At 45.6% G+C, this 24,652-nt stretch overlaps 1 protein-coding gene across 2 annotated transcripts; it reads left to right on the top strand.

Moving 5' to 3' along the window:
* The first annotated feature begins 4,125 nt into the window (after window positions 1–4,125).
* LOC148506462 (uncharacterized) lies at window positions 4,126–16,437 on the top strand. 2 transcript variants are annotated; one of them, XM_088446738.1, is made up of 7 exons: window positions 4,126–4,283; window positions 9,111–9,244; window positions 11,263–11,448; window positions 12,122–12,245; window positions 12,362–12,459; window positions 12,586–12,685; window positions 15,140–16,437. In XM_088446738.1, exons 2-7 carry the CDS (start codon window positions 9,167–9,169, stop codon window positions 16,378–16,380), a joined length of 1,827 nt encoding a protein of 608 aa, XP_088302864.1. In that variant the 5' UTR covers window positions 4,126–4,283; window positions 9,111–9,166; the 3' UTR covers window positions 16,381–16,437. The 2 variants fall into 2 exon arrangements, with proteins under 2 accessions (XP_088302864.1, XP_088302865.1); XM_088446739.1 differs by lacking the exon at window positions 4,126–4,283 and adding an exon at window positions 5,425–5,446.
* The last annotated feature ends 8,215 nt before the right edge of the window (window positions 16,438–24,652 follow it).

Here is a 24,652-nt window from a genome sequence, read left to right as displayed (position 1 = left end):
AGCTGTGACGCGTTTCGTGGAGAAGTGGATGGACATCAAGTCCTATTTCTTGAGCCTAGGTGAAGAAGGGAGTGATCCCATTATATGGAAATTTGTATCCAGTGAAAGTCCGGAGTCTGGTGTACCAACACCCGAGGAAGCCCACCTGTATTTTCACCATAATGTTTTAGGAATGTTCTACAAAAGGATTCTACTCTTGGAACAAGGCCGTTGTTCCTCTCCGGAGGTGTATGAAATAATGGAAAGTTTGCTGAATGAACTGAAGCAGAGGTTACAAGATGGCTTCTATAGTTTTAAGGCTAACGTGTCTCCGGCACCTATCCCCAAGAAAACAACAGCTGAAGAACAAGCTGAACAGCTTCTATCAACGCGCCATTGACTGTCTGCAGCAGTGGTATGATTTCATTGATGGAAACCCTTTTCACGTCATGAGAATATTCAACCTCACGGCAGACCTCACGTGGCCCGAGCTCCAGGAGGCCGTCGTTAAATTAAAATTGTGTCGGCTGGTGGATATGGATGCTCTCTACTTGGAGTTTAGTTTGATGAAAAAAGTTCTGCCCCAAGTTCTTTCCGATGCACCTACGAGCTCTGCGCCGCCAAGTGGGACCTTCTATTTAAAAAGTGCAAAGTGGGATTTGTTCCGAGTCTATATAAAGTCGTCCAGTACGTCTTGTCCATCCCAGTAAAAAATACCTCTACCGAGCGAGTGTTTTCAATAATGAGAAACGCGTTGGGTGAGAATTTAGATGTCACTGTGGTACAAGCAGAAGTTCAGTGTAAAGTGAATTTTTCTTCTTTAACCTGTTCTGAGTTTTATGACTATTTGCTGACTAAGCCTTTGCTTGTTGAAGCTGCCCAATCAAATCAGAAATAAGCTTTTACGTTTAAGTAAAATATACTGTGTTGCTGTGCAACGTTATTTTATCTTGTGGTTTTTTTTTTATTAAAAAGTATTTGGTAATTACACGTAATAAAGTAAACACTTTACTGCCAACAAAATAAATACATTTCTCAGCGCGCATGTGTGCTTATTTGGAGTATTGTGGATTTAATGGAACGTGTGTTGGATTTATGAATAGGATGGGTACGGGATCCCGGCTATCAGTATCCCAATGCTGGCATCCCGACAGGGTTTGGATACGGACATCTGTCATTGGGTATCCTAATCCTCACCCTCTCCCTACCCTAACTCTCCCCGATGCCTGAACCTAACCTCCGCTCTAGTGCCTAAAACTAACCTCCACACACCCTACACCTAACCCTCCCCCCCTTAGTGCCTAACCCTCCCCCTAACCACGCTACTTACCTTCTGGATTCCAGAGGTCGAGACACCGGCGGCGAGATTCTGTCATGTCGGCATCCTGAGTACCAGAATCCCAGCGGTCGGGATATTGACCGCATCCCTTATGAATAAGTCAGATGCCATCAACCCATTTTTCTGTCTTAATAAGAGTGATATGAAAATGACATCAAATCTGACAAATAAAATGGTTGTAGCTTAACGATGGTATTGACCACACACCCGGCGGTAACCCTACTCTTTAGCTATCGAGACGTCTAATGTCCTTACATGTGATCCACATACTATTAGGAAATACACAGATCCTACTTAGTGTATAATCTTCCTTCCCATCCTGAGGCTCTGCCTCCCCAGACTGAACAATGCTTTAAGGACTTTCTTGCAATGTTAGATTGACCATGACTCACTCGACAAACTGTTACACTATTTAGTGCTGAAATTTCGATTTAAAAAATAATCCTAGTCTCCCGCCCCGACCGAGACTGCGAAAACACAAATCAATCTCTTTATTACTCACTCTCCAATTCACAATCAATAGCGTACCCAAATTTAACCTGTCTACCTCTAGTTTCCCCCATAACTCCTTTATGGAACATCTCCCTGTTCCCTGTTCCCTCCAGGGTGTTCACTGAGATATTCTGCACGCTGGTCCAATGTAGGAGTTATCTGTGTTGCCCACCTTTTTTTTTTTATTGAAAAATAAAACTTTACAAAAAAATGTCATGCAGTAGAAATAGAAAAGACATGGCAAAACTATACAATGGAAACTGAGACATGACAAAAATAAACAAGCATACGTTTGCCACTATCATAGTAATTATAAAAAATATATTCAAATATTAATACACAGGTGTCAAGGTAGATTTAGATGAGTAGCAACATATGAAAGTAGACTTTGATGGGCAAACAGATGGTTGATATGATGGGGTTTAGAAGAAAGAGGAGAAATGGGGAAGAGGGCAAAGAGGAGGAGGGGAGCTGTCCTAAGGATCCCTATTTTGGGACAAAATTCACAGACTCTTTGGAAGCTCCGATCCCTAAGGACCCATGGATGTATCTCCTCTCTTATCAGCCCCCCAGGCCTTTTGAGGCTCTCAGCGAAGTTGGTTTCCCATGTTCTAGCAGCAGCAGCCAAATCTATGGTTGCATCCCACCGGTAGCAAACTGAACCCTCACCCCCACCGTCTCAGTGGTGAGAAACCACTCTCATTTATTTATTACCAGTTATTTATGCGCACATATCTTGTAGCTCTTTACAGAGATTATTTGGCCATTGAGTCTGCCCCAGTGGAGCTTACAATCTATAGGCCTGAATCAGCAGAGGACGGAATTGCTGAGCCACACACAAGCAGCTGCAATTCCATCCTGCAAAAATGCAAATAAAGCAGGAGGCGTCTGACACCTTATTGCTGCATCTGAGATCCCAGAACTGTGACCGAGGTGGCAGCCTGAGATCACCATTGCGACCGTCAGTTGCGATGGTTGCCTGTTTGGTCAGGCTGCGGTAGCTGAAGCTTACCGCAGCCTGGCCAGGTCCTGCGAGGCCAGGAAGTCTGTGACCATGGATGCAGATCCTGGCCTTGCCACTCTCCGGAACTTTATTTCAGGGAACGCAGGTCATCGCCACAAACGTCTCTGTCTGTGGATCAGGAAGTTGCATATGGTGTGCCAGTCATAGGTACCGATCATAGGAGGTAATATTACCAGCTAAATCACTATATACATAGGCCAACATTTTACAATATTTCCCAGGGGCACTTTGCTGCTTAGCTGGAGAACTACAACCCCCGTTATGGCTGGCTTACTGAACGTGATCATAGAGTTCTTAAGGTGGGTACACACTAGGACACTGTCCTATCTGACGAGTGTTAAGTTCATACACACTTACCGATCGTCGGTTCGTTGTGTCTGTTGTCACAACCGGGTGGGCATTTAAATGTGCCCGCCCAGATGTGATATCAGTCACCGACAGTCTCTGCAGCAAGTGTACGGGCGGTCGGCTGATTGCCCATGCACACAGCGTGATGAGCCGACATCGGCGGCGCTGCACAACCGTTGCGATGTGTCTGTACACACTGGCCGACACACACTCGATATATCTCCCGTTCAATTGAAGGGACGATATGTGGGCCAGTCTGTACCCAGCATTAGAGTATCTGAAGTTAAATACTACATTCACCAAGTCTCTTGTAGTCCAGGCACATCAATTTATTCAATAAAGATAAAAATAGAAACATTAAAACACACACACACAAAAATTGTGGGATGTGCAGATCAGGCTAACCCTGGACCCTTCCGGATCTTCCTCCTATCTCTTTTTGAAATTCTACAAACCTCCATGTACTACATTTTACAAAATGTAATGTTTACTGAATTTAGTTTAACAAAAAAATGCTAAAATAATAAAACAAAATACACTGAGAACTACATGAAATGCAATGAAGAATTGTAAGGTGGAGTTTGTCAGAAATAGGATATAGGGACACAAATGTGTTCAATAAAGGGACAAAGCCACAACTTAACCACACATATTTACAGCAATACAAAGTATCATAAACCTACAGCAGAGGATCATGGGTAATTCTAGATAAACATAACACTATTGATGTAATTCATACAATAATGTGCCTTCTATTTACATGGGGCCGATGTCCTACATAAAATGGCTCCTGCAGACATATTGTAACGTGCATTTACAATACCAATTTCACCCTGTCCCCAAACAGCCGACTGATTCCAGAGGGATACTAATGACTTCAGTGCTGGCGCCATTTTATGTGAGACAGTGCCTGTTTCCCAACTACAGTTGGTCTTTAGGAAAATGGCCGACGTTTAAACAGGATTTAGCATAAGAACTGAGTGACTAGTGTTTCAATTGGAGACCTGGAGAACAAAGAAAAAGAGAATAATAAAGAAGAGACTGTTTTCGAACCTAAGAGAGACCCCTATCACCCAGACCATTAATACCTGGATAAAAGAGGTCATTATTATCATTATTATTGATGATCAGTGTGTGATATTGGTGTGTGACCTGTGTATAGTGATCAGTGTGTATCAGGTGCGTGATATTGGTGTGATCTTTGTATAGTGATCAGTGTGTATCAGGTGTGTGATATGAGTGTGATCTTTGTATAGTGATCAGTGTGTATCAGGTGTGTGACCTGTGTATAGTGATCAGTGTGTATCAGGTGTGTGACCTGTGTATAGTGATCAGTGTGTATCAGGTGTGTTATATTGGTGTGACCTGTGTATAGTGATGATCAGTGTGTATCAGGTGTGTGGTATCAGTGTGACCTGTGTATAGTGATCAGTGTCTATCAGCTGTGTGACCTTGTATAGTGATCAGTGTGTATCAGGTGTGTGATATGAGTGTGACCTTTGTATAATGATCAGTGTGTATCAGGTGTGTGATATGAGTGTGACCTTTGTATAATGATCAGTGTGTATCAGGTGTGTGATATGAGTGTGACCTTTGTATAGTGATCAGTGTGTATCAGGTGCGTGATATGAGTGTGACCTTTGTATAGTGATCAGTGTGTATCAGGTGCGTGATATGAGTGTGACCTTTGTATAGTGATCAGTGTGTATCAGGTGCGTGATATGAGTGCGACCTTTGTATAGTGATCAGTGTGTATCAGGTGTGTGGTATCAGTGTGACCTGTGTATAGTGATCAGTGTCTATCAGCTGTGTGACCTTGTATAGTGATCAGTGTGTATCAGGTGTGTGATATGAGTGTGACCTTTGTATAATGATCAGTGTGTATCAGGTGTGTGATATGAGTGTGACCTTTGTATAGTGATCAGTGTGTATCAGGTGCGTGATATGAGTGTGACCTTTGTATAGTGATCAGTGTGTATCAGGTGCGTGATATGAGTGTGACCTTTGTATAGTGATCAGTGTGTATCAGGTGCGTGATATGAGTGCGACCTTTGTATAGTGATCAGTGTGTATAAGGTGCGTGATATGAGTGTGACCTTTGTATAGTGATCAGTGTGAATCAGGTGCGTGATATGAGTGTGACCTTTGTATAGTGATCAGTGTGTATCAGGTGCGTGATATGGGTGTGACCTTTCTATAGTGATCAGTGTGTATCAGGTGCGTGATATGGGTGTGACCTTTCTATAGTGATCAGTGTGTATCAGGTGAGTGATATCGGTGTGACCTGTGTATAGTGATCAGTGTGTATCAGGTGTGTGACCTGTGTATAGTGATGATCAGTGTGTATCAGGTGTGTGATATGAGTGTGACATTTGTATAGTGATCAGTGTGTATCAGTTGTGTGATATAGGTGTGACCTGTGTATAGGGATCAGTGTGTATCAGGTGTGTGATATCAGTGTACCCTGTGTATAGTGATGATCAGTGTGTATCAGGTGTGTGATATCAGTGTGACCTGTGTATAGTGATCAGTGTGTATCAGGTGTGTGATATCGGTGTGACCTGTGTATAGTGATGATCAGTGTGTATAAGGTGTATGATATCGGTGTGACCTGTGTATAGGGATCAGTGTGTATCAGGTGTGTGATATCGGTGTGACCTGTGTATAGTGATCAGTGTGTATCAGCTGTGTAAGCTGTGTATAGTGATCAGTGTGTATAAGGTGTGTGATATCGGTGTGACCTGTGTATAGTGATCAGTGTGTATCAGCTGTGTGAGCTGTGTATAGTGATCAGTGTGTATCAGGTGTGTGATATCGGTGTAACCTGTGTATAGTGATCAGTGTGTATCAGGTGTGTGATATCGGTGTGACCTGTGTTTAGGGATCAGTGTGTATCAGGTGTGTGATATCGGTGTGACCTGTGTATAGTGAGCAGTGTGTAATAGTTGTGTGATATCGGTGTGACCTGTGTATAGGGATCAGTGTGTATCAGGTGTGTGATATCGGTGTGACCTGTGTATAGGGATCAATGTGTTTCAGGTGTGTGATATCGTTGTGACCTGTGTATAGGGATCAGTGTGTATCAGGTGTGTGATATCGGTGTGACCTGTGTATAGTGATGATCAGTGTGTATAAGGTGTATGATATCGGTGTGACCTGTGTATAGGGATCAGTGTGTATCAGGTGTGTGATATCAGTGTGTATCAGGTGTGTGATATTGGTGTGACTTGTGTATAGTGATCAGTGTGTATCAGGTGTGTGATATTGCCTCACAGCACTGAGGTCCTGGGTTCGATTCCCACCACGGCCCTAACTGTGTGGAGTTTGTATATTCTCCCTGTGTTGCGTGAGTTTCCTCCGGGTACTCCGGTTTCCTCCCACACTCCAAAAATATACTGGTAGGCTAATTGGGTCCCAACAAAATTAACACTTGTGTGTGCGCATGTGATAGGGAATATAGATTGTAAGATCCACTAGGGCAGGAACTGATGTGAATGGCCAAATATTCTCTGTAAAGCGCTGCGGAATATGTGTGCGCTATATAAATAACTGGTAATAAATAAATAAATAATATTGGTGTGACCTGTGTATAGTGATCAGTGTGTATCAGGTGTGTGATATCGGTGTGATCTGTGTATAGGGATCAGTGTGTATCAGGTGTGACCTGTGTATAGTGATCAGTGTGTATAAGGTGTATGATATCGGTGTGACCTGTGTATAGGGATCAGTGTGTATCAGGTGTGTGATATCAGTGTGTATCAGGTGTGTGATATTGGTGTGACCTGTGTATAGTGATCAGTGTGTATCAGGTGTGTGACCTGTGTATAGGGATCAGTGTGTATCAGGTGTGTGACCTGTGTATAGGGATCAGTGTGTATCAGGTGTGACCTGTGTATAGGGATCAGTGTGTATCAGGTGTGTGATATTGGTGTGACCTGTGTATAGTGATCAGTGTGTATCAGGTGTGTGACCTGTGTATAGGGATCAGTGTGTATCAGGTGTGTGACCTGTGTATAGGGATCAGTGTGTATCAGGTGTGACCTGTGTATAGGGATCAGTGTGTATCAGGTGTGACCTGTGTATAGTGATCAGTGTGTATCAGGTGTGTGACCTGTGTATAGGGATCAGTGTGTATCAGGTGTGACCTGTGTATAGGGATCAGTGTGTATCAGGTGTGATATTGGTGTGACCTGTGTATAGGGATCAGTGTGTATCAGGTGTGTGATATTGGTGTGACCTGTGTATAGTGATCAGTGTGTATCAGGTGTGTGATATTGGTGTGACCTGTGTATAGGGATCAGTGTGTATCAGGTGTGACCTGTGTATAGGGATCAGTGTGTATCAGGTGTGTGACCTGTGTATAGGGATCAGTGTGTATCAGGTGTGTGACCTGTGTATGGGGATCAGTGTGTATCAGGTGTGTGACCTGTGTATAGGGATCAGTGTGTATCAGGTGTGTGACCTGTGTATAGGGATCAGTGTGTATCAGGTGTGACCTGTGTATAGTGATCAGTGTGTATCAGGTGTGACCTGTGTATAGGGATCAGTGTGTATCAGGTGTGACCTGTGTATAGGGATCAGTGTGTATCAGGTGTGTGACCTGTGTATATGGATCAGTGTGTATCAGGTGTGACCTGTGTATAGGGATCAGTGTGTATCAGGTGTGTGACCTGTGTATAGGGATCAGTGTGTATCAGGTGTGACCTGTGTATAGGGATCAGCGTGTATCAGGTGTGTGATATCGGTGTGACCTGTGTATAGGGATCAGTGTGTATCAGGTGTGTGATATCGGTGTGACCTGTGTATAGGGATCAGTGTGTATCAGGTATGTGATATTGGTGTGACCTGTATATACTGCATCTTCTCTATTTTATAATTTGTACTCCTGTATTTGTTTAGTAACTTTCTGGCATTGCAGAACTTGATGATGATCAGGTGGGTGACTTGTGTTTAGTTATCAATATGACCTGTGTACAGTAAGGGGTATGTTTACTACTCGATTTAAAATCGATCAACATCGATGTTTTATTTCAGGGGCTACATCACACATTTTCTAATACTTAAAAAACTAAATCAAAAGTTGTCTATGAGTAAATTTGTGATTTAGCCCCCAGAAACACAACATCGATTTTGATCGATTTTAAATCGAACTTTAGTAAATGTACCCCTAAGGGTCCAATCATCATGGTCCAATCACAAAAGAGAAAAATTTTGGTCCTACTACCATCACAATTTATTGTTTTGACTTCCCCACATGCCCCTAAAATGCAACCAGACCCTCCCAAATACTTAAATGCACCTCCGGACCTGCCCATCAGACCTCCGACGGCAACATAATTATATTTTTAGAATTATATCGGTCAGGTTTATAGCGCAGGTGTATTTGGAAAGAATTATAATCTATAATGAGACGTCATGTGTACGGTTTTCTGTTCCTGCTTTTCATTTTTGTTTGTTGATTTTGCACATTGCCATATTGCAACGCAAGGTCAGTTCTGGTGCCAAACCTAAAATGCCAAGTATAGCGTGCTGCGCACATTTATATAATGATCCCCAATGAAAATGCTCCCTACTTTGGGGTCTCCTACCCCCCTGCATGCTATAAACCTATAGGGGGGAAATTTCAGTTCATGGCCATGTGGCTGTGCACATGTCGGCCATTTACAGTAGTGCCGACATCACAAGTTTCCCCTCGCACCTCTTCGAGGTGTGACCTTTACCAATGAGGGGTTAGTAGAAGCGATCTACAGCTGTGCAGGGCGCTGTCTGGAAGGATCAAGGCTCCTGGCTACAAGAGGACCAGAGGCTTAACCTTAATCAGTACAGATGTGTGTGTACAACGTAATGTTCTGCTAGTGCTTCATATCCTAAGATCCGTGTGTGCTTTTTTTAAAAAAAATTTTAAATAATGATTTTGTTTCTTTCTAGACCAACGAACTGTGAGGATCTGGAGAGTATTTAATAGTAGTTGCAATTTGAGGAGGATGGACAAAGACAGGGATCACATGACTGAGCGGATATTAAATCTCACCCTGGAGATTATCTACCTGCTGACTGGGGAGGTGAGGGAGTCTGGGAGTGTCACAGTGACATCACTATTATCTCTAATACTAACACAGGGACATGACTGGGGAGGTGAGGGAGTCTGGGAGTGTCACAGTGACATCACTATTATCTCTATTACTAACACAGAGACCTGACTGGGGAGGTGAGGGAGTCTGGGAGTGTCACAGTGACATCACTATTATCTCTATTACTAACACAGAGACCTGACTGGGGAGGTGAGGGAGTCTGGGAGTGTTACAGTGATATCACTCTTATCTCTATTACTAACACAGGGACCTGACTGGGGAGGTGAGGGAGTCTGGGAGTGTCACAGTGACATCACTCTTATCTCTATTACTAACACAGAGACCTGACTGGGGAGGTGAGGGGGTCTGGGAGTGTCACAGTGACTTCACTCTTATCTCTATTACTAACACAGGGACCTGACTGGGGAGGTGAGGGAGTCTGGGTGTGTCACAGTGACATCACTGTTATCTCTATTACTAACACAGGGACATGACTGGGGAGGTGAGGGAGTCTGGGAGTGTCACAGTGACATCACTCTTATCTCTTTTACTAACACAGGGACCTGACTGGGGAGGTGAGGGAGTCTGGGAGTGTCACAGTGACATCACTCTTATCTCTATTACTAACACAGGGACCTGACTGGGGAGGTGAGGGGGTCTGGGAGTGTCACAGTGACATCACTATTATCTCTATTACTAACACAGGGACATGACTGGGGAGGTGAGGGAGTCTGGGAGTGTCACAGTGACATCACTATTATCTCTATTACTAACACAGGGACTGACTGGGGAGGTGAGGGAGTCTGGTAGTGTCACAGTGACATCACTATTATCTCTATTACTAACACAGGGACTGACTGGGGAGGTGAGGGAGTCTGGGGGTGTCACAGTGACATCACTCTTATCTCTATTACTAACACAGGGACCAGACTGGGGAGGTGAGGGAGTCTGGGTGTGTCACAGTGACATCACTGTTATCTCTATTACTAACACAGGGACATGACTGGGGAGGTGAGGGAGTCTGGGAGTGCTACAGTGACATCACTATTATCTCTATTACTAACACAGGGACCTGACTGGGGAGGTGAGGGAGTCTGGGTGTGTCACAGTGACCTCACTGTTATCTCTATTACTAACACAGGGACCTGACTGGGGAGGTGAGGGGGTCTGGGAGTGTCACAGTGACATCACTATTATCTCTATTACTAACACAGGGACATGACTGGGGAGGTGAGGGAGTCTGGGAGTGTCACAGTGACATCACTCTTATCTCTATTACTAACACAGGGACCTGACTGGGGAGGTGAGGGAGTCTGGGAGTGTTACAGTGACATCACTCTTATCTCTATTACTAACACAGGGACCTGACTGGGGAGGTGAGGGAGTCTGGGTGTGTCACAGTGACATCACTGTTATCTCTATTACTAACACAGGGACATGACTGGGGAGGTGAGGGAGTCTGGGAGTGCTACAGTGACATCACTATTATCTCTATTACTAACACAGGGACCTGACTGGGGAGGTGAGGGAGTCTGGGTGTGTCACAGTGACATCACTGTTATCTCTATTACTAACACAGGGACCTGACTGGGGAGGTGAGGGGGTCTGGGAGTGTCACAGTGACATCACTATTATCTCTATTACTAACACAGGGACATGACTGGGGAGGTGAGGGAGTCTGGGAGTGTCACAGTGACATCACTATTATCTCTATTACTAACACAGGGACCTGACTGGGGAGGCGAGGGAGTCTGGGAGTGTCACAGTGACATCACTATTATCTCTATTACTAACACAGGGACCTGACTGGGGAGGTGAGGGAGTGTCACAGTGACATCACTATTATCTCTATTACTAACACAGGGACCTGACTGGGGAGGTGAGGGAGTCTGGGAGTGTCACAGTGACATCACTATTATCTCTATTACTAACACATGGACCTGACTGGAGAAATAACAGTTTTGGTAATGTGCTTAGTGATATCTTTTGGTGTCCCTCTCAATACACAGGATTACACAGTAGTGAAGAAGACATCTGGTGAGCATGTGACACCAAGCAGACATGTGTCAGGAGGACTGAGCAGGACCCAGGGCCCCATCACGGTGCCTCCACCTTACTCACTGATACATGAGAGACACAATGACCAGAAGATCCTGGAACTCACCAACAAGATCATTCTGCTGCTGACTGGAGAGGTGACTGCTGGGAATGGGACATTATACAGTAATACCAGGGGATGTGTCTGGGTGATGACTGGAGAGGTGACTGCTGGGAATGGGACATTATACAGTAACACCAGGGGATGTGTCTGGGTGATGACTGGAGAGGTGACTGCTGGGAATGGGACATTATACAGTAACACCAGGGGATGTGTCTGGGTGATGACTGGAGAGGTGACTGCTGGGAATGGGACATTATACAGTAACACCAGGGGACGTGTCTGGGTGATGACTGGAGAGGTGACTGCTGGGAATGGGACATTATACAGTAACACCAGGGGACGTGTCTGGGTGATGACTGGAGAGGTGACTGCTGGGAAGGGGGCATTATACAGTAACACCAGGGGACGTGTCTGGGTGATGACTGGAGAGGTGACTGCTGGGAATGGGACATTATACAGTAACACCAGGGGACGTGTCTGGGTGATGACTGGAGAGGTGACTGCTGGGAAGGGGGCATTATACAGTAACACCAGGGGACGTGTCTGGGTGATGACTGGAGAGGTGACTGCTGGGAAGGGGACATTATACAGTAACACCAGGGGAGGTGTCTGGGTGATGACTGGAGAGGTGACTGCTGGGAATGGGACATTATACAGTAACACCAGGGAATGTGTCTGGGTGATGACTGTATCATTGTGTGTGTCAGGTTCCTATAAGGTGTGAGGACGTCACTGTCTACTTCTCTATGGAGGAGTGGGAGTATATAGAAGGACACAGGGGTCTGTACAAGGACGTGATGATGGAGAATCACCGGCCCCTCACATCACTGGGTAAGAGGAGACTGTCACTTACTGTAATGGAGAGAGCAGCTATGGGGCCACCTATATACACATCATCTGACAATCACATATATACAATGTAATCAGTCACTGTGTGTCTCCTACAGATGGGGCCAGTAACAGAGATTCCCCAGAGAGATGTCCCCGTCCTGTTTATTCCCAGGATGATACAGAGGAGAATCACAGTGTCCTACAGGGGGATCAGGTAGGTGGAAATTGAAGGTCTTGCAAAATACTGAAATACAGATGATACATTAAATGATTCTATCTCTATTAATAGAATCAAACATTATTTAACTATCTTTATTGTATTTTCTTGTGGGTTATTTAGGGTGAAGATTTGATTGATGTTAAAGTAGAAGATATTAAGGTTGAAGAAGGTATGTATCAGCAGTGTAAGGAGGAGGAAATCCCTAAAGATATCCGCACAGGTAAGAAAAACACAAGAGTCACATATTATACTGAGCAACAGTATCTGCCCGATGGAGAAGTCAGACTCCTGCTCTCCTCCTCACATCATGTCACTGTGTGTTACCAGCCCAGAGATCTGACCTGTCTCCTCCCCACACTCTCTGGTGTATCTCATACATGAGGAGCCATCAGCCCCATTATACTCCTGCTCTCCCCCACACATCATGTCACTGTGTGTTACCAGCCCAGAGATCTGACCAGTCTCCTCCCCACACTCTCTGGTGTCTCTCATACATCAGGAGCCATCAGCCCCTATTATACTCCTGCTCTCCCCCTCACATCATGTCACTGTGTGTTACCAGCCCAGAGATCTGACCAGTCTCCTCCCCACACTCTCTGGTGTATCTCATACATCAGGAGCCATCAGCCCCTATTATACTCCTGCTCTCCCCCTCACATCATGTCACTGTGTGTTACCAGCCCAGAGATCTGACCAGTCTCCTCCCCACACTCTCTGTTGTTTGTCACATAACCACATGTGACAATACCCACGATATACATTCATTTGGCTTTGCCCATGCAAAGTTATATACTTGTTCTGCAAATATTTAGGTGACTGTCATTCAGGTTGTGGTTTGATTTGAAGCTGTGACGACAGAGGTTATCCCAATAATACACTGATTGCTCATTCAAAGCTGGTGTGAGAATGCCTGTTTTATATTCATCTGTGTTTCCATTGAGGGCTGGCTGAATACAAATTAACTGAATAAATTACTGTATTAAAGATTAGTTCTCTTTCAAGACTATTAGATGTTAATAGAGATCAGCTATAAAATAATAAATAAGTTTGAGCCCTTCCTAAGGGGATGTAGTCAGCATCCCGACACATGGAATGTAGAAGGTCTATATCCTGGCACCAGAATCCCGACAGCCGTTGGGTTCCTGGCTCCAGAATACCGACCACCAGCATCCTGAAGGTAAAGGTTAGGGGAGGGTTAGGGTTAGGCACTAAGGGAGGAAGTTAGGGTTAGGCACTAAGGGAGGAGGTTAGGGTTAGGCACTAGGGGGAGCGGTTAGGGTTAGGCACCGGGGAGGGAGTGTTAGGGTAGGGAGAGGAGGAGGGTTAGCATACAGAACAACAAGTGTCGGTATGCTAGCTCTTTCGGAATGCCGGCATCGGGATTCTGACAGCCGGGATCCCGAGCCCTGGCATCCCATACCCAACCCCTTCCTAAGTGGTTGGGTATGGGATCCCATCTTAGGATCCCTTCTTAAGATGGGATCAACGCCGGAAGACTGGCAAAAGAAGATCCCGACGGGTGAGTTTTTTAAGCATTACTAACCCTATTCACCCCCCTAACCCTCCCTTAGGGGTGCCTAATCCTAACCTACCCATCAAGTGCCTAACCCTCCCTGTAAGTGCCTAAACTTAACCCCCCCCCTTTCCCTAAGTCTCCCTAACCTCCCACCGGGGGTGCCTAAGCCCCCCTTCCCCTAGCCTAACCCTAACCCTCCCAGGGGGGTGCCTAACCCTAAGTCTCCCCCTAGGAGCTCTTAACCTAACCATAACCCCCACCCCGTGGCTGTCCACACCCGGCGCCCGGCTTACCTTCGTTTGGTATGCTGGGCGTCGGGCTCCCGGCATAGGTCTAATGACAGGCGTCGGGATTTCGATGCCTGTCATTAGTCCCCTGTCGGAATCCCAAAGTAGGGAAGCCGGCGGTCGGCATTTCACCCGTCGGCTTTCTGACTGCATCCCCCTAAGATGTGACTTGATATTTAATATGGATTCCTTTTCTAGAACAGGTATTCTTATACTTTGTGTATTTGTTCAATACAAGTCTTTATGTGACGTCAGACGCAGTGAAGCGGAGCTTTACGTCTGCGCAAGAGTCTGATTCGCACGGCGCATGCGTCTCGATGGGCTTTGAAAAGATCTGGCGTTGCGTTTTTGGAGAAAATACAGTACGTCCCACTCTACATCAGCCTGTTAATTGCAAATATAAACTTTTATCGGGACACGAAACCGATGGGGTACACAATTAGGGAGTCCGACATGTCGGCCTATTCATTCAAATTCAGACACAGATATGTTAATAAAAAAATTGCAGTTTTATTGGTACTTAATGTAGGTGATCGGCACTTGAACAACATTCAGCCCAGCGAATCCCAAAACAGGAAAGCTGGTGATCATATGGCACTTTGTGCATGGAAATGCAGAGGGGGATGCCCGTGTTATGTTAGGTGGTCTTTCATATTAAAGCCAGGCAGCTGTCATTCAGTATTCCAGTCCCAAGAGGCGTTTTTGTCTGACTCACATATTGCCTTATATGGTAATGACTTTATATAATTATCTATAATGCTTCTTAGTGCCTCGTACAGTATAGGGAATCGGTCACGAGAAACTGTGTAATCCTTCTTGATCATAGGACAACGTTCATATTTTTCATAGAGTTCTTTTCTTTTCCCCGCAGATAGACACATCATCGGGAATAACTTTACAGAAAATCTGCTTTTATCTCCAATATGTAAGATAGACGATAAGGTCACAGGGGTTTCTGCAGGAGAAGACCCCATTACTCCAACTATACACCCATCGCTTCACTGTGTGGATATATTATCTGGTCCCTCTAATCATGAGCAGTGTTCTCCTGATAACTCTGATACTGTTACCGATAATACACCTCTTAGTAGGGATCAGCTATCTCCCCGTTCTGTATGCAGGGCATGGTTTGCACAGGATACCACACTTATTGCTTACCAGCCAGCCCACGTTATCGAGAAGCCGTTTCCGTGCTCTGAGTGTGAAAAGTGGTTTACACATAAATCGGCTCTCGTTACCCACCAGAAGGTCCACACGGGTGAGAAACCCTTTCCATGTCCTAAGTGTGGAAAATGTTTTACACAGAAATCGGCCCTCACTACACACCAAAAATTCCACATGGGTGAGAGGCCATTTCCGTGCTTGGAGTGCGGCAAAAGTTTCACGCAGAAGTCGGATCTTTTTAAACATCGGAGAATCCACACGGGGGAGAGGCCATTCCCGTGCTCTGAGTGCGGGAAACGTTTTACCCAGAAATCAGACCTTCTTAAACACCAGAGAACTCACACCGGGGAGAAGCCGTTTTCCTGCCCTGAGTGTGGTAAATTTTTTACACACAAATCGGTTCTTTTTAGCCATCGGAGAACACACACCGGTGAGAAGCCGTTTGCATGCGCTGAGTGCGGGAAATGTTTCACCAGGAAGGCGAACTTTGTTGAGCATCAGAGAGCGCACAAAGGAGAAAAGCCATTTTTATGTTCTGAGTGCGGGAAGTGCTTTACAAGGCAAGTCAACCTCGTTGAACATCAGAGAATCCACACAGGGGAGAAGGCCTTTCTGTGCTCCGAGTGCGGGAGATGTTTCACCGATAGATCCGCTCTGGCTGCACACCAGAGAAGTCACACCTGCGACAGACTGTTTTCGTGCTCCGAGTGTGGAAATTGCTTCACAGATAAATCCGTCCTCGTCACACACCAGAGAATTCATACCGGCGAGAAGCCGTTTTCCTGCCCTGACTGTGGGAAATATTTTAGGCAGAGATCGGTTCTAGTCAGGCACCAGAGAATTCACACCGGGGAGAAGCCATTTCCTTGCTCTGAGTGTGGGAAATGTTTTAGGCAGAAACCGCATCTTGTTAAGCATTACGTAATTCACTCGCATTTACACAGGTGAAAAATGCTATTTGCATGTTGATAAGTGGGAAATATGAAGAAAAGTCATTAAACTGACATACGCTTTGCATTGACCTCTATCATGACAGAAAAGTGTGAGCTGGCATCCTCTGTGCTGCTGTTACAGTGGTATTCTATTTTATTTTCCTTAATACTGTACATCTTTCAAGATAATCTTTATTCATCGAGTTACTGGGAGAGGAGGAATCAACTTAGCAGTGTGGGTGGTGGGTTTTTGAATTGGAGAATCCAGTTGGAATGATAGAGATGGGGACACCAACAGTGCTCAAGGTAGTAACTGAGGATAAACTACCAAGTTTATGGTGGAACCTGCACGTGAGACTATATAGCCCAGGGATATTTATCATATGGCCCTTCAGCTGTTGTGGAACTACACATCCCAGAATGCCCTGCCACAGTTTTGCTTTAAGGAAATGCTTAAACTGTTTAAGGGCATGCTGGGATGTGTAGTTCCACAACAGCTGGAGGTCAGCATGTTGCTCATCCTATATGGTATGAGGGCTCACATGCAGGTTCCACCATAAACCTTCTTCTCTCATTTCCTCCATCTCGAGTCTATGCTCTGCAGCAAGAAGGGCAGGTGTCAGAGGAATGTGAGGCCACACAGATGTGTCTTCATAGACTGTGGCTCAAGGTGCACCAAATAGCCACTCTCAGTGCACCAGGGTCCTTGTGACCTAGCCGTAGCAAGCGTCCTCTTTTCAAAAGTTCCGTCTTATTCACGCTGCAAGAAGCGACGAAACTACATTAGTAGCGTTGACTGACCACCGGGGCTCGCCGGTTCTCCCTCCACCTTCCCGAATCTGCGACTTTGTACATGAGTTTTACTAATCCTTTGCGGCAAAAGTCGCAGGCTAGCGTCTCTGATACATTGTGAGCGTCTACGTTGCGACTAGGGCATATTCAATTAGGTGCGAAAAGTCCCGCTGGCGAGATTTTCGCCGTCACGGCAGGATTTCAATGCGGAAAAGTATCGCGCACGTCGACGCTTATCCCCGTATTCAATGTATTCAATTCGAAATCAGCGAAAATGGGATACGGCGAAATGCAAACAAGCGAAAAGTACTGTCAGATTTGGGGAAATCAGCTTGACAACCCCAAAAGATGCACTGACATGGGGGATCACTATAGATACCCCCGAATAGCCCTGCTGGAGGTATTTGGGGAACTTAAATGGTCTCAATAGGTTCTATTTTGCGTCTTTGTATAAGTGGTGACGAATAGCATTTAGCAGTTTTTTTGCAGAAAATAAGTAGTTCCAGTAAATTTGGGGTACCTGAAAATGGGGGTCAGCATATTTTAAAGTTGTTAAATTGAAGTTTTAAAAATAGCGAAAAATCCACCTGCCGCAAACACCTGATATAAAAAAAACACCTGGGATATACTTGGGGACCCCCCTGGAGTCTATTTCGCTAGTTTTTAAGTTTGTCCCCCAACTTTGGACTTTTTCGCCCCCAAAACGAAAGTACTTTTTTTGGGGTGATCTAAAGTCTTTTTAAAAATTTTTTTGACACAGTTTACCTTTGGGGGACTGTTCCAAGGCAGCAGGGGGGTTCCCGCAACTTTGCACCCCAAAACCCCAATTCTGCACTTTTGTTCGCCTGCTTTCATAGGTGAATCTTTTCCGCTGGATACTATGCGCAGACTTTGGAATTGAATACGGGGAAAAGTTTTCGCCTGGCGAAATGACGTCACCGGCGAAAACTTTTCGCTGAACAGCGCTTATCGCGGCTAATTGAATACGGCCCTAAGACGCAGTGTTTACAGGAAATGTTTGCTACGCTACCTTTGTCGGAGCGCCTTAGTGGCTCCTCGTGACATGAAGACGCTCCGTATATGAGAACACATTTGCTGTAGAATTGTTCATGAGTCCATTTCACCATGTAAAATGTGACTTGCGGAAAAAAAATGACGCAGGCACACAATTTGCGCTAGTTGCAGCGGGTCCTGGTACAGTGGAGATGTAAGTCAACCACCTATTATCGTTTATTTATAAGGCGCCACAAGTGTTTCCAGCGCCGTGCAAGGAGTAAATATAATAGCGTAGCAGAATTGCAGAGCATATGTACAACACACAAAAGACGACCATGGCGGAAGAACAATGCCGAGGTCAAAACATTACAGTAACATCACACAGTAGGCAGAATAAGTATGAATTACAGAGGTGCAGGCTCGGATTAGTTCGGATTTTCCCGCCAAATTCGTATTTTTCCCGCCAAAAATCAGGTCTTAGAAAGAGGCAAAACATCATCTTTTATGGACAAACATCATCATTCCTGGACAAAAGTCCATGAAATATGTTGTTTGTCAATGAAAGATGACGTTTTGCCTCTTTCTGACACCAGATTTTTGGCTGGAAAATCCGAACTAATCCGAGCTTGCACATCCCTAGTATGAATGGATGCAATTTCAGTCAAATCGCATGGCAGACAAGAATTTGGCCCAAGACATGGAAGACGGGTACGACAGACAGGATAAGGATGCAGTTCCAGCAAGAGCATATAGAAGCGATTCAGCATTAGACATGCCTGGGAAATGTGGGAAAGATAAAATCGTAAGGTTGAGGGCTTTGCCCATGCTAGCCTACATCTTAAATGGCGGAGGTGGGTGGTGGGCCATGGTATAATATGTTGTTATATCGACATACACAAATGTCAACATGTGTATAAAATGTTATCATAATGAACATGTCAACATTTGTGGATGTCGGCATTTTACATGTTGACATTTGGATCGTGTGGACATTCTGACTGATGGCATTCAAAACGTCCGCATTTTGGTGTCGGCGTTCTGATCGGATATCTGGTGATGGTAATAAGAGACAATAGGAGTTAACCATCTTGGGCACACGTGGTAGAGACCGACTCTTGGTGGGCAGCAGGTAGAGGCTGTGCTGTCCAAGTTGCAGTAGGGGAGGATGTGCCCTGGGTCAGGGTAGCCAAAGTAGCAGGAGGAGGGGTTGAAGGAGTGTGTGAAACCTCAAAGGTCCAAATGGAGAGGAGGCCTAGAAGTTACTAAGGCCTGACTGGATGATAGTGAGGCAGAGATGATTTTACCCTGAAGCAAGTGATGGAGCCAGGCAGAAGCAGGCCACAACCAGTGTCTACTCTGAGATTGCCCCAGCTGAATATTTTATGGTGCTGCAAGTAATGGGGCCAGGCCACAGCCAATGTCCTCTCCCCGGTCATCATGGTCCACCAGGCACAAATGAGGTGCCCAGCTCCAGGAGGAGGGTGATTGGAGGTTAAGTCCCCTGTGGCCAGAATGGGCAATCAGAAGGACTTAATTAGGTCACAACAATTACAGGGGATGTAGGCTGCATTCCGGCATACAGAACACCGGTACTGGAATCCCGACAGCAGACGGAATCCCGGCTCCAGAATTTCCGACCGCTGACATGACAACGGTTAAGTATTAGGGTTAGGCTGCGGAGGGGGGGGTTAGAATTCGGCCGTGGGAAAGGAGGGTTAGGACACTTACCTAGTTCTGTCGGGATCCCGCTGTCAGTATCCCAGCCGCCAGGATCCCGTACCCAACCCATTTATAGAATAATTGGAATTCTTACCAAACCTGAATTAAGGAGATTTGATAACCCTAAACAAAGCTTTTCAGGACCATTGCATATATTAGAGAACCTGTCAGATCAATGAAGGACCGGTAAGTAACTATATGTAACTGAATGTTTACTCTTTCAGACCAAAAGTATTCATCTGATGTGCTCAGTGATCAATGCAAAAAAACGTGTCCTCTTCTGGAACTTGCACTAGTTTCTGTGATAATAATCGTTAATCAGGCTGAACTCATTCTGTCAAAATTCTGTTTGGCTTCTCTTCCCCATAATCCCTTTATCTTCCACCGTTTCGGTTTTGCCTTTAAATTACTGCTTTAAAGTTGAACGACTATTTCTCTGGAATCACGCAAATAGTGGGCTATTAAAATTGTCCCTATATGGTGGATGGATATACATTCGGGAAGCCGGCGGGCTTCCCGACTGCTTAAACCCGGCGAGGGTTAAATGACAGGCGTCAAAATCTCAACGCCTGTCATTTTACCTATGCCGGGAGACCGGCGCCCGGCATCCCGATCGAAGGGATGCTGGTCGCCAGCCGTGGAGGGGGGTTGGGTTAGGTTTTAGGTGCCTACCCTAAGTCCCCCCCCCGGGAGGTTAGGGTCAGGCTAGGGGAAGGGGGGGTTAGGGTTAGGCACCCCCAGGGGACTTAGGTTTAGGCGGCGGGGAAGGGGGGGTTAGGTTTAGGCACTTAGAGGGGGGATTAGGGTTAGGCACTTGGGGGGAGGTTAGGGTTAGGCACTTGGGGGGGAGGTTAGGGTTAGGCACTTGGGGGGGAGGTTAGGGTTAGGCACCCTAAGGGAGGGTTAGGGGAGGGAATTAGGTTAGTTTATACTTACCTTTAGGACGATCGGGATTTCCTCTGTCGGGCTGCCGCTGCCGGGATTTGAACTTCCGGCCATGCGGCCAGCGGTAAATCATACCGAATCCGGTGGATGCACTATGCACTATAGTATATGCACTAAGGAGCCACACCAGTGACAATTTTAATGTCTTTTAATAACGGGTTTGTATACAATTTTCTCCATTTCAGCAATGGACCAAATCAATATTTTCAAGAGATTTTAAGTTAAAAAAAAAAAAAGTTTAGGTTAGCAAATAATGAGAAAATATAAATATTTTAGAATTATAAATAAAACTTACAGGAAAGAATTGGGAGTAAATGAAGCATTGAAAGTTGATGCACACAATTCCTACAGGTTTCAGATTCACTGCCTGTATAAAAGCAGTGTTGGATCAACTGTCATTACACCCTCTGAAGAATTATTTAGACAATACTGCACTGCGGTAAGTAGTATATTGCCTACACTCCAACATGACCCGTTCCATGGAATCGGTATCATTCACTGCCGGCCGCAAGTCCGGCGGTTGGAATCCCAACAGCGGCTGCCCGACATGGGTGAAAATTCCGATCGTCCCTAAGGTAAGTATTCACTAACCTAATTCCCTCCCCTAACCCTCCTTAGGGGTGCCTAACCCTAACCTTCCCCCAGTGCCTAACCCTAATCCCCCCTCTAAGTGCCTAAACCTAGCCCCCCCTTCCCCACCACCTAGACCTAAGTGCCTAACCCTAAGTCCCCCCTCTAAGTGCCTAAACCTAACCCCCCCTTCCCCACCCCCTAGACCTAAGTGCCTAACCCTAAGTCCCCCCCGGGAGCCCTAAACCTAACCCTCCCTCCCCGCGGCTGTCTGCGCTTGGCACCCGGCATCACTTCGATCGGGATGCCGGGCGCCGGTCTCCCGGTGTCGGTAAAAAGACAGGCATCTAGATTTAGATGCCTGTCATTTAACCCTCGCCGGGATAAAGCAGTCGGGAAGCCGACTGTCGGGATTAGGTCCGCCGACTTCCCAACTGCATACCCGTTCAATTAGGTACAAAATGCTCTGCTCCTGGACTTCCCACCTAATGTATGATTGCAGTCACCTGTGCTGAGCTAGTTAATAGATGAGACAGGTGTTTCACCACAGGTGGCTGCAATCATACATTAGGTGAGAAGTCCAGGAGCAGAGCATTTTGTACCTAATGGAACGGGTCATGTTGGAAGGTCTGATATTGCTATCATAATGGCGAGAATAAGGCAACAAAGAAAGACAGACCATTATAACCCTTAAAAGTGTGAGTTTTTAGAAGTGTCGTCGCCCATAGCAACCAAATAGATTCTAGCTATTATCTTCTAGAAGGTGCTAGATAAATGATATGTACAATCTGATTGGTTGCTATGGGCAACAACTCCATTTCTAAAAACCCGCACCTTAGTAAATATACCTCTTGGTCTTCCCTTTAGAGAAATTGCAAAGAAAGTCTAAAGGCAGTGGCATCACTAGGGTTGGCATCACCCAGCGCAATAACTCATGGTGTCACCCCCCCATAGACCTCCTCCGTGCCTAACAACATCAGTGTTCTTAAAACCTGGACTGTGCCTAAAAAGGGAGAGTGGCCTTGAGACCCTCCCCCAATTGTTAGCCCACTTTCAAGCAGTATTAGGTAAATAGAGGTACTGCATGTTAAATTAGTTTGATATTAATATGTGGGGGCAGATACAGAATAACATTTATCATTCTGGGATATTGGACATTTGCATAGATTTGATATATTATTATGTTACTGCTAGGAACATTGCATTGTCTGTGGATTTTTGCTGTACTGTGTACAGTTTCAAGACGTCATGGTCAAAGGAAACCGAGAAATGGGAATGAAGACGAAATCCCAAGTATGTGCGGCCACTGGCCAATGGGCAAAGCTGAAACTGGGGATGGTCATTTTGTAAGGAGAGTAAAACTAAAATGTGCTCTTGTATAAAGGCATCTAGGGGTACATTTATTAACATTCGTTTTGGTCCCGATTTGCATTTTCGGGTGATAATATCACTTTTTTGCAAATCGGGAATTTACTATCATTAAAGTTGGGTGATTTCTTCATTTTTTCAGGTTGAAATCGGGTGGTTTAATGCCGCAAATTTGGCCATTTTGAACAATAAAAATAATATCACCATCGGCTCAATTCAGAAGTACTTTACCATTATTCGTTTTGCTAAAGTCGCCCGTTTTACACTGAAATCGGGGACTCAATAGAAGTTTTAAATGCACCACCTCCTGATCTGCCAGTTGCCATCGAACAAACAAATCAGTGAGGTCCCCCCTCCCAAAAGGCTAACCAGACCCAGACTTGCCAGCCTGTCCTGGTACCTAAAATTACGGGGAACAAAACGTGTAGGGTTCCACCGTAAATTAGGTGCCAGCACCAGGCTGCAGGGCCAGTCCTGGTTTTAAATATAGGGGGAAAAAAAATGCGTAGGGGTCCCCCTATAATTAAAACCAGCACCGGACCCTTTCTAGCAGGGGGCTGATGCCACAGCCAGGGGAACCCTTTCACCGGGCCCCCAGACACACTGAGTAACCTTAGGGTTACTCATATGTCAGATGGTCACGCAGTTGAACCAATACTGCATCTTCGGACGCAGCAGCAGATCATAAAAGTCAGCAGTGGTCGTCTTTTTACATAAGACGCCTCCTGCGCACTCTTGCTGATTTCAGCCCAGCCACTGCGTACAAAGGCTGTGCTATAATGTCCATCTCTAAATTAGTCCCTTTGTTCCTTATTGCAATGGGTTCCAATTGGCTCAAAACACTGCAAGCTCCCGGGTCTTGTTTGGTTTGTGATGCGCTTGACTTTGTCCATCTTCTGTTAGGAGGCTATAGATTGATTTATGCTACATGTGTTTTATGCTTCAATTTTCAGATGTGCTTTAACATTACCTTTGGAGAGCCTACTAAGGATTAGGCACTAGATCAGTGGTTCTCAAACTCAGTCCTCAGGACCCCACACAGGTCACGGTTTCCAGGTCACCCAGCAGGAGCACAGGTGTAGTCATTACTTACTGACACATTTTAAAAGATCCCCAGGTGATTATAATTATTTTACTTTTGATCCTGTGAAGAGACCTGGAAAACATGCACTGTTTGGGGTCTGAGAGCCTGATTCAGACCCGGTTGCTAAGCCGCAAGCGCTCCCTATGGTCAATTGTCGCCCGTCTGCGCATGCGTCAAAATATGTATGCGTAAACCAGTCACTACATCCGGGAATCGTGCGCTCGTAGTACACAGACTGAGCGCTCCTTTGAGTGACTGACAGTGCCATTTGTGGGTGGTAACGGGAATGTGCTTGTGAATGGGGGAGTGGTGCTGCGAACGCAGGCGTGTCTAGGCGTCAAAAATGTTAAATGGGCGTCCATAATTAGCATGGAAGCGTCATTGTACACGTCAGTTGGTTGTATTTCAGCCAGCACTGATCGCAGTGCTTGCGGTGGGATAGGGTCTACCTCAAGCGCTGCGTGCAGCTCCGATGGCTCTCAATGTTACCGATTAATCACACACTTCCTGGAGATGACGTGTGTTAAGAAAGAAAAGTTGGCGTCTTTAAACATAGAGAGCGTCCTTAAGCCAGACAGCGCGATTGCGAAATTTGCATACCCGGCCCCTGACGGCTGCGAGAGAGCGCGGGTTAGCGTCCGGGTCTGAATGGACCCCTAAGTTTGAGAACCTGTGCACTAGATTGTCCTTCTCTTCATACATCTGGAGGTAGCCATATGTGAGAGACCAGAAAGACAACTATGATGGCCTTTATCCATTTTGGCTCTAGTTAGTATACACTACATTAGACTCCTTACATTATATTCACATTTTT

The sequence above is a fragment of the Taudactylus pleione genome, unplaced genomic scaffold (genome assembly GCF_031769625.1).
Source record: "Taudactylus pleione unplaced genomic scaffold, aTauple2 ptg000403l, whole genome shotgun sequence".
In the NCBI taxonomy this organism is placed as follows: Eukaryota; Metazoa; Chordata; class Amphibia; order Anura; family Myobatrachidae; genus Taudactylus; species Taudactylus pleione.
The sequence above is the reverse complement of the archived record's forward strand: the minus strand, read 5'-3'. Positions and strand labels throughout refer to the sequence as shown.